At 50.2% G+C, this 14,925-nt stretch overlaps 2 protein-coding genes across 2 annotated transcripts; one reads left to right on the top strand and one right to left on the bottom strand.

The window, feature by feature from the left end:
- The first annotated feature begins 842 nt into the window (after window positions 1-842).
- LOC147240209 (uncharacterized) lies at window positions 843-5,442 on the top strand. Its single transcript, XM_086193496.1, has 2 exons — window positions 843-1,149; window positions 3,348-5,442. The coding sequence occupies exons 1-2, from the start codon at window positions 978-980 to the stop codon at window positions 4,229-4,231; spliced, it is 1,056 nt and encodes a 351-aa protein (XP_086049622.1). The 5' UTR covers window positions 843-977; the 3' UTR covers window positions 4,232-5,442.
- A 2,377-nt stretch (window positions 5,443-7,819) lies between these two features.
- On the bottom strand, window positions 7,820-14,753 carry LOC147240208 (secretagogin-like). Its single transcript, XM_086192937.1, has 11 exons — window positions 14,585-14,753; window positions 13,865-13,935; window positions 13,034-13,126; window positions 12,795-12,884; window positions 12,181-12,237; window positions 9,710-9,787; window positions 9,577-9,632; window positions 9,431-9,476; window positions 9,275-9,334; window positions 8,588-8,656; window positions 7,820-8,480 (listed from the first exon to the last, which is right to left on the bottom strand). The coding sequence occupies exons 1-11, from the start codon at window positions 14,652-14,654 to the stop codon at window positions 8,355-8,357; spliced, it is 816 nt and encodes a 271-aa protein (XP_086049063.1). The 5' UTR covers window positions 14,655-14,753; the 3' UTR covers window positions 7,820-8,354.
- Between the last annotated feature and the right edge of the window lie 172 nt (window positions 14,754-14,925).

Genomic DNA, 14,925 nt, shown 5'->3' with positions numbered 1-14,925 from the left:
TGGCAGAGGTCGCAGTAACTTGCAACACAATAATTAATACCATTGAAGAGGGAAGAATAGCGATGGAAGAATTACACTGGTGTTTTAATGAGTCCATGTAAAGTACCTGGATGAAGTACTGCTCTGGTAGGGGTAACAGTATCCATTCAAGAGAAGTAATTAATCCATCCATCCATCCATCCATCCATCATCCCTCCATCCATCATCCCTCCCTCCCTCCCTCCATGTTCCCCCTCTTCTCCTGTTGAGGGTGGTGGGGGTGGAGCCTATCCCAGCAGCCTTCCCCCTGGACAGGTCACCAGTCCATGGCAGGGCCAACACATAGAGACAGACAACCATTGGCTCTCCCAGCCACGCCTACGGTCAATTTAGAGTCTGGATTAACCTGGTCCCTCTTGATGTCTTTGGACTGTGGAGGAAGCTGGAGTACCAGAGAGAACCCAGCAGGAACAGGTGCAGACTGTGTCCTCAAGCTGGTATCCAGGTGAAATGTTGAATCGGCAGCAGGTTGTCTTGTTTTCTTTCTCTTCACTGAACCGTCAGCTCAGGTGAAGGCCGTGAAGTAAAAAGTACAATATTTCCTTTGAAATGATGCAGTGTCTAAGTACAACGTCCCCCCCCCCCCCCCATTACAAATACCTCGATGTGATACCTAATAATAGTAACAATACTACATTGTTTCCCGCCACATCAGTCAGTTGTTTTGGTAGTCGAGGGTAGTTCGGAGGGAATCTTTAAACACCAGCAAGAATATTCCTGATCAAGAAAGCGGGACTGGTGGTTGTTGCTCACCCTCCCAACACCAGGCGGCAGCACAGCTTGCGGCTCGCGGGTGGCCCGGTAGTCGAGGCCGCCAACAGGGAAGAGGAACCGTCCTCCCCGCGGTAGAAGCCCAGAAGAAGCCGTCTCCGGCTCCGGTCACTGCGGGATCTCAAGGCTGGCGGTTCCGCTCCGTCTGGCTGCTGCTTCTGCTCAACATGTTCAAACTCCAGAGTCTGAAGGTTTTCGTCCAGCAGCGGCTGACGGCGGCTGTCGACGAGATATTCGGACATTTTGAGAAAACAATCACCGAGTATGAGGAGGAGATGAGCCGCCAGGTCAGCCTCCGGGATCCGGTGCCGAAGTCTGAACCCGGGTCCAAGGGAACAGGTCTGCCTCCTCTACGGCGATTCTGAAAACAATGAGCAAATGTAGCGAAGAGTCAGCTGACACGGGCTAAGCAAGATCTGGCGAGTTAGCTAGCCAGCTAGCGAACTAACTGACAGGACAGGGACTTCCCAGCTGGAAGGATGAAGATGATATAAAAATAACATTCAACATTTGCTCTCATAAATCATCCACCAGACAAAGAGGTGCTCCCAGGGTGCAGTTAGGTGACGACATTCCGATTAACTCCTTCGTTATCGGTAGTTGACTGATATGAAAACCACACGAGCAGGTAAACGTCAGAGCTCTCAAACTGCATCTGACTGGACCTCTGGACTCAGGCACCTCTGGTCTCAGGCACCTCTGGTCTCAGGCACCTCTGGTCTTAGGCACCTCTGGTCTCAGGCACCTCTGGCCTCAGGCAGCTCTGGTCTCAGGCACCTCTGGACTCAGGCACCTCTGGTCTCAGGCAGCTCTGGTCTCAGGCACCTCTGGACTCAGGCACCTCTGGTCTCAGGCAGCTCTGGTCTCAGGCACCTCTGGACTCAGGCAGCTCTGGCCTCAGGCACCTCTGGTCTCAGGCACCTCTGGTCTCAGGCACCTCTGGCCTCAGGCAGCTCTGGTCTCAGGCACCTCTGGACTCAGGCACCTCTGGTCTCAGGCAGCTCTGGTCTCAGGCACCTCTGGACTCAGGCACCTCGGGTCTCAGGCACCTCTGGACTCAGGCACCTCTGGTCTCAGGCACCTCTGGTCTCAGGCACCTCTGGTCTCAGGCACCTCTGGTCTCAGGCACCTCTGGACTCAGGCACCTCTGGTCTCAGGCAGCTCTGGTCTCAGGCAGCTCTGGACTCAGGCACCTCTGGACTCAGGCACCTCTGGTCTCAGGCACCTCTGGTCTCAGGCACCTCTGGCCTCAGGCAGCTCTGGACTCAGGCACCTCTGGACTCAGGCACCTCTGGTCTCAGGCACCTCTGGCCTCAGGCACCTCTGGTCTCAGGCACCTCTGGCCTCAGGCACCTCTGGTCTCAGGCAGCTCTGGACTCAGGCACCTCTGGTCTCAGGCAGCTCTGGTCTCAGGCACCTCTGGACTCAGGCACCTCTGGTCTCAGGCACCTCTGGCCTCAGGCAGCTCTGGACTCAGGCACCTCTGGTCTCAGGCACCTCTGGCCTCAGGCACCTCTGGTCTCAGGCAGCTCTGGTCTCAGGCACCTCTGGACTCAGGCACCTCTGGACTCAGGCACCTCTGGTCTCAGGCAGCTCTGGTCTCAGGCACCTCTGGACTCAGGCACCTCTGGACTCAGGCAGCTCTGGTCTCAGGCACCTCTGGCCTCAGGCACCTCTGGCCTCAGGCACCTCTGGTCTCAGGCACCTCTGGTCTCAGGCACCTCTGTTCTTAGTTCTTACGAGCTGTCGTGTCTGATCACGTGCACAACCTCTCCTTCTTCTTGACCTCATCAGCTCGCCAGCCTCAGTGTGGCGTCTCAGCTGGAGGTGTAAACACAGATGAGATGTGTGAATGTTGGTGACAGCGACTGAATGGTTCTTAAGGTCAGTAGGGAGAGGAGGCCGCCGCCCCCCCAGGGAGTGTCTATGGTCACCCGTAGGTGTGCTGGGGCCTGGAGCTTCTCAGGATGGTACAGCACTGTGCTGGAACCCAGGAGCCTCGTTCACAGCGTTCAGGCAAACTCACTCACAGAAGCTGAGAACCAGAAGAGTTCTGGTCTCCAGTCCAGGTGTATGTGGATCCCTGATCCTCCATCTGGATCAAGGAGACCTGGACTACACCAGACCACCTGGAGAGGTGGTGACCAGACGTTCCTGGTCAGTTTAGCTGTTAGCATCAGTCTCTGTTAGCTTCAAGCTAAATATACGTGGCTGGTTCTTCCTGCAGTCTGGAGTCACTAAGAAGGGTTGGAGGAGGGAGACCACCTGAGTGAGCTGAGTCCTCCTGGTAGTGAGGACTGGAGAGGTAAAACAGACACTTGGGTGGATGTGCAGTGAGCTGGAGCTCCAGCAGCAGAGGCGGCGCTGCTCTCCGGCGCTGCTCGCTGCACCGGAGAGCAGGAATTCCACACACAGGTGGACTCAGTCCATCTGTTGGGTGTTGAGGCTTCTTCTGCCAGGCAACTTCTTTCAGGTGTTTCTTCTTCATCACTAGCAACCATCAACTCGTGCCAAATGAGTGTTTTTCTGTCCCGCAGACATTCCCCCTGAGGAGCAGACCTGGAGGTCCAGGCAGGATCAGCAGCATCAGGCGCTCGAGCCCCCTCCCATCAAAGAGGAGCGTGAGGAGCTGTGGACCAGTCAGCTCAGTGAACAGCTTCAACCGCTAGGAGGAACTGACATCATCAAGTTCACATTCGTTCCTGTCCAGGCTGAGGAAGAGGAACGTCCACCGTCGCGGTCGCCGGCAGCCGGCCAGCCTCCAGCCTGCAGCTCAGCTGAACAGATCAAAGCAGAGGGGGATGATGGCGGCGGATCAGAACCGGCAGGGAGCTTTGATCCAGACGGTTACTTACAGCCAGCGAGTGAGGACGAAGCCTGGAGTGAGAGCAGGGACCCTCTGTCTGGGTTAAAGGCTCTGAACAATAAAATAGTCGACACCTTCCTCCTGGGCGAGGAGAGGTGCGACGACAGCGCCAAAACATTCACCTGCTGTCACTGTCGTAAAAGTTTTGACCACCGGGAAACTTTGAACCGACACATGATCTGTCACACCTGTGAGAAGCCGTACTGTTGCTCGGTGTGTGAGCGACGGTTCCGGTGGCGGGGAGATTTCATGGCGCATGCAAGAAGCCACACAGGGGAGAAACCGTTCATGTGCAGCGCCTGTGGCAAGCGCTTCATAAAGCACGGGACCCTGGCGAGACACATGAGGATCCACACAGGGGAGAGACCGCACGTCTGCTCCTACTGCTTCAGAGGTTTCCACCGCAAAGAAGACCTGGACAAACACGTGAGGACGCACACGGGGGAGAAACCGTTCAGCTGCGACGTTTGTAACAGACGGTTCTCACGCTTGTTCCGCATGAAGAACCACAAATGTGTTGTTGAGAGCAGCAGCAAACGAGTATCTCAGTCCTAACGATGGATGTCCTTTACTCAGGAAGGTCAGAGGATGGAGTTGGATATGAAAGGAAACTGAAAACTTGAAATGACTAGTTTCCATGGCAACATGTTGGAATAATTAAAATTAAAAACAAAAACAAAACAAAAAAAACAACTTTTCCAGGACTGGTAGTTGCTGTTCTGCATTCCATGCCTTTGTGTTCCGTGACTGCATGAACCCTGTTTTCATGATTCTAGTGGCGATGGTGTCTGACACCGTAGCTTCAGCAGCAGGTCAACAAGCTCTGTCAACGCCGCCACCGTCCATCATTGTAGTTCACAAGCTACAAATACGAGACTCGGAGACATGCGGCGTGGGATTTCTTAGTTGGTGCTCTTGTTCTGTTCGTAGCAGTCAAAGGTTTTCCACATTGAGAAATTTGGCCACGACCCATTGGACTGGCCTTGTTACCGTCTGCAGGCCTGTCCCTGCCCTGCGGCTGGAGGTCCCGGTGGTTCTGGAGGGCGGCTTGGACTCTGCTCTTTCAGGGTTTCACCTCAAGCTTCGCAGTGATTGTGCAGAATGAAACAAACGTTGATGACAGAGGGGACGGCGCCTTCAGGGCCCGCTAACAGCCCGTAGCGATGCCATCAGAGTACTCAGTCATGAGGACATCAGGTGGTAGGCTGCGTCCCCCCGGACAAACACGGGATGATGTATCCGCCCTCTCCTATCTGCTCAGGACAGCAGGGGTGGTTCCCCTCTTTCAGGTCGGAGTGGGCGAAGGTGAAGGTGTTGTCAACGCCCCTCGGCTACCTGATATCCACTCCCATGAAACAGAACTTGCAGTCACAAAACGCCTGCACATTCAGCGAGTTCGTCCCCGTCCCCTCGGCGTAGTCCTCAGCGACGCCTCGGGCATTCACCACCAAGTGCATGCAGTGCGCAGCACCCCAGCACCGACCTCGCGCTCCACCCTGTGTTCGGATGAAGTCCGGACTCAGGAAGGCGGCGACGGCCCTGCAGAGACGGATCCGTCCCAACATGTGGGTCCATGCACCAGGTAACCTCCTCTACTGACCTGAGATCAGACCCTTTACATACCAGCTGGCTGAGTTGAAGCAGGGTTCATCTTGGAAAACCTTTAATAAAAAAAGGACTCTAACTCGTGTTTGTCTTCATTTCCAGGCGAGTGAACTCGCTTAACCGGTACCATCGAACCGGTACCGTTTGTTTATTTTATTGCTTAACAAAGAACTGGAGATGAGAGTAAACTAGGCTGCAGGATCAGAGAGGACAGGCGCCCGTGTGCTTGTGCCGCGTCCTCCACGTGCGGACGGAGCCTCTCGCAGAGCTCGACCTGAGACGACCCGGACCTCCGGAAGTTCTGGCGAACTCCTCCCACTAGGCACTGGTTCTCCTCAGGCTCAGCCTGAACCAACCAGAACCATGTAGGGTCGGAGTTGCCAGGCACGGGAACAGGCAAACAGCGCACGATCGATGGCGCTGCGCCTGCACACGCAGGTGGCGGTCGCCTGGGAAAAGGCAAAATCGCGCCCGTGGTGAACGGTTACTGTTCTGGTTTGAGTGAGAACAGATAAGAAGAAGCACCATCTTGGACTTCTGGTTTCAAAAGAAAAGCGTTTTGTTTTTATTTTGAAAGTCTGTAGGAGATTCTTTATGTCGAGGGTTTGGCGCTTTCATGGAAGCGACATCAGTGAATGAAGCTCCTCGGTTCTCTGCTCCCACCCAAACTTGGGAAATACCAAAATTCACACGTCATTCATTTTCATTTCCAACCTGTCAAGAAAAGAAGTTAAACTCACTGGAAGTGAAAGAGAAATATCGTTTATGCAATCAACTCAATAATTACACACTCAAGAAGAAGAAATGAAACAATCAGGAGGTGGTGCGTTTGTGATGGGTCTTTTATTTTGTAGTCCTTTGATGCGGGCTCCCTGATAGAGGGTTTTAGATCCACTCAGTGACATCTGTATTGATATTTCTAACAAAATCAATGTAAACCTTAAGATCAATCACTATTGCTCTCCTAGGTGTACCTTTATTTTGAAATTCCAACAGCACGTCCATGTTACATTTTCCACAGTCAGCTCAATTTCATCATGTTTGTCAGGGTTGAAACTGAATGAACCTCAGCCCCCGAAGGCTAAGCACCATTGAGCTGTACATGCTAACATTTCCCACTCACTACCTTCATTGTGCTAAGCTAACTAGCGTGGGTCTCTGGGGATGATAGTCAATAAGAGACTTGTGGTTGAAAGCTGGCTAACAGCAGTGGGGCTGTGGCCTCTGGTGAGCTGGAGGGAGATTTGAGATTAACATGTTGAAATTGCTGCAGTTCAAACCATTGTAACCATGGAGACCAAGCGGTTAATGACAGAGAGCCCCAGCTGTATCATCATACCCCCAAAACAGGAGAAGGCCAAACTAATAACAGCAATCGGTGAAGAAGTGGGAGGAACGTGACGAGTGACAATGGCTCCCATCTGAAGTGGAACAGGATCATGAATCTGGACGTGTGACTACATGGGCCACACCAGACACTCACCAGATCACATGACCACCAGACTCCATCTCAGATGATGTTTCTCTTCTTTGCCACTGAATTAACGAGCTGGTCACTGGTTCAGAGGAGTAGCGCCATAAATTCATTTATTCTAATGTGGATTTAAGATCAAAACCAGGAGTCAAAACGTCCAATTACAAATTAGCTTACAAAGGGACTCGTCCTGGAATCCAGGCTGGTTCACCACAACGCCAAACCACAGAGTTCCAGTTCGTTTCCATCTCCAGTCCAAGTGTCAGTGGATCCCCGGTCATCGTCTGGATCACGGGGACCTGGATTCCACCAGACAACCTGGGAGTTGGTGACCTCATGTTTCTGGACAGTCAAGCTGCTGTTAGCCGTCCAGCTAAATATACGTAGCTGGCCCTTCCTGCATCCTGGAGTCACAGAAGTAAAGCAGTGAGGACTTGGAAGGTAAAATACGTTTTTTGGATGAAGTATCACTTTAAAATTGAAAGAGATTTTTTTAAGGGGGCAGCGTGGCTCAGAGGTAGCGTTGACATCTAGCAACCCAAGGGTCGCTGGTTCAATCCCCTCTTCCCTTGGTGACCACGTCCAAGGGTCCTTGAGGAAGATACTGAACCCCTAACTGCTCCTGATGGACCTGAGATGAACTGGTGACCCGTCCAGGGTGAACCCCGTCTCTCACCTGAAGGCTGCTGGGATAGGCTCCGCCCCCACCCTTAACAGGATAAGAGGGAGAACATGGAGGGATGGATGATGGGTGGATGGATGGATGATGGGTGGATGGATGGATGGATGATGGATGGGTGGATGATGGATGGATGGAGGGTGGATGGATGGGTGGATGATGGGTGGATGATGGATGGGTGGATGATGGGTGGATGATGGATGGGTGGATGATGGATGGAGGGATGGATGGGTGGATGATGGGTGGATGATGGGTGGGTGTTTTCTTCACAACCTATTCCACATTTTTTGTTAATGATCTGCTAAAACCTGATGTCTGAATCATTTTATTGACGACAATCAATAACCCATCAAACACTTCCCCGCCCGTGCAGGAAGACGTGGCTTCGATCACTGTTGAGGAAATAATTCCCCAAAGCAAAGAGCTGAGCCGAGTTGGTCAGGACCCCAGAGCGTGATGACACACGTGAGTGACAGATGTCAGCATTTATTCATGTGAATTCACTGGCTTCACAACAACATCACATGACTTGGATTCATCCTGTTGAATGGCTTCTTCCTGTTTGGGTGGCACTCTTCACTCATTGCCACATTACACAGAAGTGGCGTGGCGCCATGAAGAAACTGGCTTGTTTTCGCTCCCCAGAACCGACATCTTGTTGGATTTCGTCTGATTATGGTGACCTCTCCAGGAGTCGAGGACCTGGAAACACGCGAGTGTTTGGAAATGTAAGCTTTAATTACACGCACAGGTGGAGCAGCCGGTGTGAACACACTCACGCCACAACGGCGGTTGCTGGCAGGCGAGCACAAAGCAAAAGATGTTGAGGTTGATTAAAGGAAACCATGAGGGGGAAAGATGTTGAACAGAGTTGGGGGGGGGGGGTCAAAGAATCACTCCTGTAAAGGTGAGACGGTCCGTTAGCTGAGTTTGAGGCCGAGACACAGCGCCAGCTCGTTCTTCTGGATCTTTCCATCTCGGTTGATGTCGCAGTGACCCAGCAGCACCTTCCTGAACTTGTCGAGGTCGGCTCCACTGATGCTGGGCTGGGGGGGCAGAGAGGTCAAAGGTCAACATGTGGGTGGTTCTCAGGAGAAATACGGTCATTGAGGCTGCAGCACCAAAAGAGGTGAAGATGATGAAGAAGCTTCACCTTCACCAGCTCCATCATGTCCTTCACAAACCCGTCAACCTCAGGACCCTCCAGCGCCCCAGTCTTACTCTGCGCACACACACACACACACACACACACACACACACACACACACACACACACACACACTTTTAATACAGCATATTTGAGCATAATTACCATAGTAGTAAACAGATATTATAGTAAACATGTGTCTGTTACTACTGCTCTGGATGTCTCAGTCTTCCCCTCTCCCTCCTGTCTGTACCTCTCTCTCTCTCTCTCTCTCTCCCTCCTGTCTGTACCTCCCTCTCTGTCTCTCTCTCCCTCCTGTCTGTGCTGCCCTCTCTCTCTCTCTCTCTCCCTCCTGTCTGCACCGCCCTCTCTCTCCCTCCCTCCCTCTCTCTCTCTCCCTCCTGTCTGTACTGCCCTCGCTCTCTCTCTCCCTCTCTCTCTCCCTCCTGTCTGTACCGCCCTCTCTCTCGCACGCCCCTCCCCCCCCTCTCTGTCTCTCTCCTGGCTCTATGATTTTTCATGGTCTCAGGTGGGAACTGTTTGGTCTTGTGGTTCCAGATCAGCTGTCTTGTGTAGTGAAGAAGCTCCTGGGGTCGTTTGTTGCTAAGCGATTAACACCGCCTCGATTCAACGGGTCGCAGGCTTCAATGTTCCGTGTGTTTGTTGTGAAAGCCAAGAAGAATTCAGACTTACAACATCATAGTGAGCAAATATCTTCTCGAAGTCTCTCCTCCTGTCCTCCTGACTACAAGCCTGGGGGGACACATAGACACCCCTCAGTGTCCCGAGGCTCCAGCCATGAGAGCAGAGACCAGAAACACCGCAAACTGGTCACCACACGATACTCACGTCCATCTTGAACTTCAGTAAGAAGTTTTCTTTCAAGGCTAAAATTCTGGAGACAGCAACAAAGGGACAGCGAGATTACTGAGTACTGTGGTGCTGCGATGTATCTGCATCATCATCATCCTCCCAGGTCACGTGATCTACTGTACCTGGCCAGGTCGTTGAGGTCCAGCCTGCCGTCCCGGTTCCTGTCAAACATCTTCATCTGCAGAAAGAAATCAGGATTAAACCATCAACCAATGACAGCTGGCGGTTGAACCTCGACATGACCACGCTAGTTACCAAGGTGTCCGTGTACTCCTCCAGTTTATCAGGTGTGATGGACTTCCTGTGCTGGAGGAAGAGGTCCTGAAGGAAGCCCTGAAGGGACACACCAGACATAAAGAGACGTAAGCAGAGACTGTTGGATGTCCAGAGAGACACGTCTGTGCGACGCTGGAGACCTATGACGTTAGCACGCTAACCAGCTAGCGGCAGTGGAGTGTGGGCTCCCCCAGCGACCGGCGAGGGGGGTCGTATAAGAAAGAACGTCTCGACTTCTCCGTTATTACAGAGTTAATGAATACGTTTGATAAAAGAACCCTTTTAATGATAGAAAAGTTACCCGAAGGTTTAGAATACCCACAATAACTCAAGCAAAACTAACACACGGGCTTTGTCATGTCATGTATATAGTCACATATGTAGTCACGTGTGTAGTCAAGTATGTAGTCACATATGTAGTCACGTGTGTAGTCAAGTATGTAGTCACATATGTAGTCACGTGTGTAGTCAAGTATGTAGTCACGTATGTAGTCACGTGTGTAGTCAAGTATGTAGTCACATATGTAGTCACGTGTGTAGTCATGTGTGTAGTCGTGTGTAGTCTTGTATGTAGTCGTATGTAGTCTTGTATGTAGTCTTGTATGAGTCATGTGTGTAGTCTTGTATGTAGTCACATATGTAGTCACGTGTGTAGTCTTGTATGTAGTCGTGTGTAGTCTTGTATGTAGTCGTGTGTAGTCTTGTATGTAGCCGTGTGTGTAGTCATGTATGTAGTCTTGTATGTAGTCTTGTATGAGTCATGTGTGTAGTCTTGTATGTAGTCATGTGTTAAGTCGTGTATGTAGTCACGTGTGTAGTCAAGTATGTAGTCACATATGTAGTCACGTGTGTAGTCAAGTATGTAGTCACGTATGTAGTCACGTGTGTAGTCAAGTATGTAGTCACATATGTAGTCACGTGTGTAGTCATGTGTGTAGTCGTGTGTAGTCTTGTATGTAGTCGTGTGTAGTCTTGTATGTAGTCTTGTATGAGTCATGTGTGTAGTCTTGTATGTAGTCACATATGTAGTCACGTGTGTAGTCTTGTATGTAGTCGTGTGTAGTCTTGTATGTAGTCGTGTGTAGTCTTGTATGTAGCCGTGTGTGTAGTCATGTATGTAGTCTTGTATGTAGTCTTGTATGAGTCATGTGTGTAGTCTTGTATGTAGTCATGTGTTAAGTCGTGTATGTAGTCACGTGTGTAGTTAAGTATGTAGTCACATATGTAGTCACGTGTGTAGTCAAATATGTAGTCACGTATGTAGTCACGTGTGTAGTCAAGTATGTAGTCACATATGTAGTCACGTGTGTAGTCATGTGTGTAGTCGTGTGTAGTCTTGTATGTAGTCGTGTGTAGTCTTGTATGTAGTCTTGTATGTAGTCTTGTATGAGTCATGTGTGTAGTCTTGTATGTAGTCACATATGTAGTCACGTGTGTAGTCTTGTATGTAGTCGTGTGTAGTCTTGTATGTAGTCGTGTGTAGTCTTGTATGTAGCCGTGTGTGTAGTCATGTATGTAGTCTTGTATGTAGTCTTGTATGAGTCATGTGTGTAGTCTTGTATGTAGTCATGTGTTAAGTCGTGTATGTAGTCACGTGTGTAGTCGTGTATGTAGTCATGTGTGTAGTCTTGTATGTAGTCATGTGTTAAGTCGTGTATGTAGTCACGTGTGTAGTCGTGTATGTAGTCACGTGTTTAGTCAAGTATGTAGTCACGTATGTAGTCACGTGTGTAGTCGTGTATGTAGTCACGTGTGTAGTCTTGTATGTAGTCATGTGTGTAGTCGTGTATGTAGTCATGTGTGTAGTCTTGTATGTAGTCTCGTGTGTAGTGTTGTATGTAGTCACGTGTGTAGTGTTGTATGTAGTTACGTGTGTAGGCTTGTATGTAGTCACGTGTGTAGTCTTGTATGTAGTCATGTGTGTAGTCTTGTATGTAGTCATGTGTGTAGTCTTGTATGTAGTTACGTGTGTAGGCTTGTATGTAGTTACGTGTGTAGTCGTGTATGTAGTCACGTGTGTAGTCAAGTATGTAGTCATGTATGTAGTCACGTGTGTAGTCATGTGTGTAGTCGTGTGTAGTCTTGTATGTAGTTGTGTGTAGTATTGTATGTAGTCGCGTGTGGTCATGTGTAGTCTTGTATGTAGTCATGTGTGTAGTCTTGTATGTAGTCGTGTGTGTAGTCTTGTATGTAGTCTTGTATGGAGTCATGTGTGTAGTCTTGTATGTAGTCACGTGTGTAGTCTTGTATGTAGTCACGTGTGTAGTCGTGTATGTAGTCATGTGTGTAGTCGTGTATGTTCTGTGCTGCAAATAATGAAAATAAATCACAAATAATACTGAAAATGCTCTGACTATTGGACTCAGTAATCGACCAGGACGGCGATCAATCAGCTCCTATTACAGCTGTGTGAGGACTTTAATGGCGGCAGAGGCTGAAGGCCCGGTTACCTGGAGCTCGGCGGCGGAGATGAAGCCGCTGCTGTCGGCGTCGTAGTTCCTCCAGATCTGCAGAAATAGAAAAAGAACCAAAGGAGCCGCTCCAACTCAACGTGAGTCCTGCCTCATGGGTTCCTCCGCTAACGGAAGTCATGCTCACGGCAGACGATGACGTCCTTGGGACGTCCTTGTGACCTGGGTTTAGGTGATTGATAAGTAGTTTGATCGATTGATTTATTGGTTCAGTCATGCAGGACCAACAAGATGGATCCTGACTGAGAGCAGATATGATCTAGTTAACGAGTCTTCCTCTTCTTCATCTCTCCACACTCAGGTCACTCAGCAACGTGTTTCTCTAAAAGAAAACACAAGTGATGTCACAGGAAGTTTAACGTGGCGGCGTGCTTCCTGTGCCAGGATGCCCTCGACCTTCAGGAACAAACGTGGAGAGTCAAAGTGACTTCAGTAATGGTGTTTACTAGTAGATAGTTTGAAAAGAGATATGAGGCTGGCCAGCTGTGGGAGGGGCTAGAACCCCCGATGGTCAGCTGATGTAGCAAGAAGGCGAGCTGAGCTGGACTTCCTGTCTGAAATAGTGCTTCATTTTGAGTGTGGCGCCTTCTCACCCTCATGAACTCCACGCTGTTGTCCAGTGGCGTTTCTCTGCGGAACAGCAGAAGGAAGTTCTCCTCCTCAGGCAGCATCATGGCGGCCAGCTGGACACAGAACATTCATGTGACGAGTTCTCAGAGCACAGTCGAGACCCTGGTACCGGTCTGACTGGGACCCTCAGGTCCGCAAACAGGACTCAGTTCAAGGTTCTATAGATGTTTCCACAGTGGGACAGTAAGAAAGGGGGCGGTACCTCCTGGATGTGCAGGCGTCCATCAGCTGTGTCACATGCTGACATGAGTCTGGCTCTCAGGCTTCTGATTGGCTCCTCAGATATTGACTTGGACTGAAAACAAAATGGCTGACTGAAAAAGGTCAAAGGGGTCTGCAAAGACACTCCAGTAGCCTCAGGTGGGAGAACGTTCAAGTTACTAATCGTTACGTAACAAATAATCACAGGTGTAGAGAGAACAACGGGGTTCATGACTCTGGAATGCCACCAGGAGACTCATGGAACGAACAACTGCTGCCCCCTAGTGGTGACCTCACCCTGATGAGTGTTCCAGCAGCTCAGACCTGAAGGATCAGCTGATTTCTAGATGTCTACAAAACATAACATATAGAACTAGAAGACACAGACAGTGTGTTCCTCCGCCTCGAGACAGAGATCCTGACATGATGTCATCAAACATCCAGTTACAACAGATTCCTGTTCTCCGGCCACATATCCAACATGGCCGCCTCCTCACCACGGTAACCTCTCAGTCTTCCCGGTGACCCCTCACCAGGTTCTGCGCTCATCTGACAGGACCCTGAAGAGCTGCTGAGGCTGCATGCACTTTGCTTCTCTTCTTCTCCTACACATTTCTATCCTCCGTGCCTGTTTACCTCCCCGTGATGTCATCCTGTTCTCCTGCGCATGAGCAGTTCACACGAGTCAGATGAAGGCCACACAAATCCGACCACAGCATCAAGAGCTGCGGTGTGAATGTAGCCAAAGAGGACCAAGTGGTCAAATCATGATGTTGTCTAAGGCCACCAGGTGGCGCTGTAGCTCATCTGAACCAAAAACATTTTTTTTTACCTTCATGCCAAGTTTGTCCAACACGTGGTGACAGAGGGCGTCCAGCTCCCGTCCCTCGATGTAACCCTTGTCTACAAACCAAACCACAGTCAGTTAGTTAGTCAGTCCACTTCATGTCCCCCAGCGACCCGCGAGGGTGGGCCTCCCCCTCAGTCCTGCCTGTCAGCAAACTGGGAAACACACAACACGTTCAGGTCTTGATCTCCATGCTTGAATCAAGGGGACTTCACCATTTTGACCAGCGGCCTCCCAGCTGCTCACCCACTTCCTGCTTTTGTGAAAACATCTGTACAAAGTTGCAAGTTAAGTTTTACTTCAGTTCTTTTCTCCCTGATGTTTGACATTGGAAGTAAAACCCCTCATGTTACATCTCCTGGATGCTTCCTAACGTAACTGTAGTGGTAAACCTGCAGCTGTTGGACCAGTTCAAGCCAGGCCTCCACGCATCAGTACTGATCAGCTGTCCCGACCATGTCAAGTACAGGAAGTCATCATTTACTACATTACTGATCTAAAACTAAATCATTGGCTCCAGTAAATTAAACTGTTTTTTTCTCAGTTGAGCTTAAACATAAATTTGTTTAAATCTTGTCCAGGTCTGGAGATCCCTGGGGTTTCTGGGGGTTTTTGCAGGTTTTCCATGACTGATAAACGGATTTTCTCCTCTCGCTGTCAATCACATTAGTTCCTCCTACAATACAATTACACCTCAACTCTTACCGTCTGAGTCAAAATGTTGCCAGATCTGCAAAAATCCTGCGGCATCCAGGCTGGTCAGAGCTCCGTCCATGGTGCTGAGATCAGTCAGCGGGTCGGGAGGAAGACAAGCGATGAAGAACAAAACCGAGGGACGATCTGATCTGAATCCCAGCAACAAAACCTTGTAACTTCACCTTCTGGCATCTCCGAGGGGGGAGGGGGCAGAAAGACAGAGAGAGAGAGAGAAACAGAGAGAGAGAGGGAGATAGACAGAGAGAGAGGGAGATAGACAGAGAGAGAGACAGAGACAGAGAGAGAGGGAGAGAGAGTGAGAGAGAGAGAGAGAAAAAGAGAGAGAGGGG

This window comes from Aulostomus chinensis, chromosome 22 (genome assembly GCF_037954235.1).
Source record: "Aulostomus chinensis isolate RoL2024-O1b breed Wild chromosome 22, RoL_Achi_v1.0, whole genome shotgun sequence".
NCBI lineage: Eukaryota > Metazoa > Chordata > Actinopteri > Syngnathiformes > Aulostomidae > Aulostomus > Aulostomus chinensis.
The sequence above is the reverse complement of the archived record's forward strand: the minus strand, read 5'-3'. Positions and strand labels throughout refer to the sequence as shown.

Coding starts and splice junctions, on each gene's coding strand:
- LOC147240209 (XM_086193496.1), top strand. CDS start 978: ATGTTCAAACTCCAGAGTCTGAAGGTTTTCGTCCAGCAGCGGCTGACG. Junction 1,150..3,347: donor ACCCGGGTCCAAGGGAACAG/GTCTGCCTCCTC, acceptor TCTGTCCCGCAG/ACATTCCCCCTGAGGAGCAG.
- LOC147240208 (XM_086192937.1), bottom strand. CDS start 14,654: ATGGACGGAGCTCTGACCAGCCTGGATGCCGCAGGATTTTTGCAGATC. Junction 13,936..14,584: donor GCAACATTTTGACTCAGACG/GTAAGAGTTGAG, acceptor TTTGGTTTGTAG/ACAAGGGTTACATCGAGGGA. Junction 8,657..9,274: donor TATTTGCTCACTATGATGTT/GTAAGTCTGAAT, acceptor GTGTGTGCGCAG/AGTAAGACTGGGGCGCTGGA.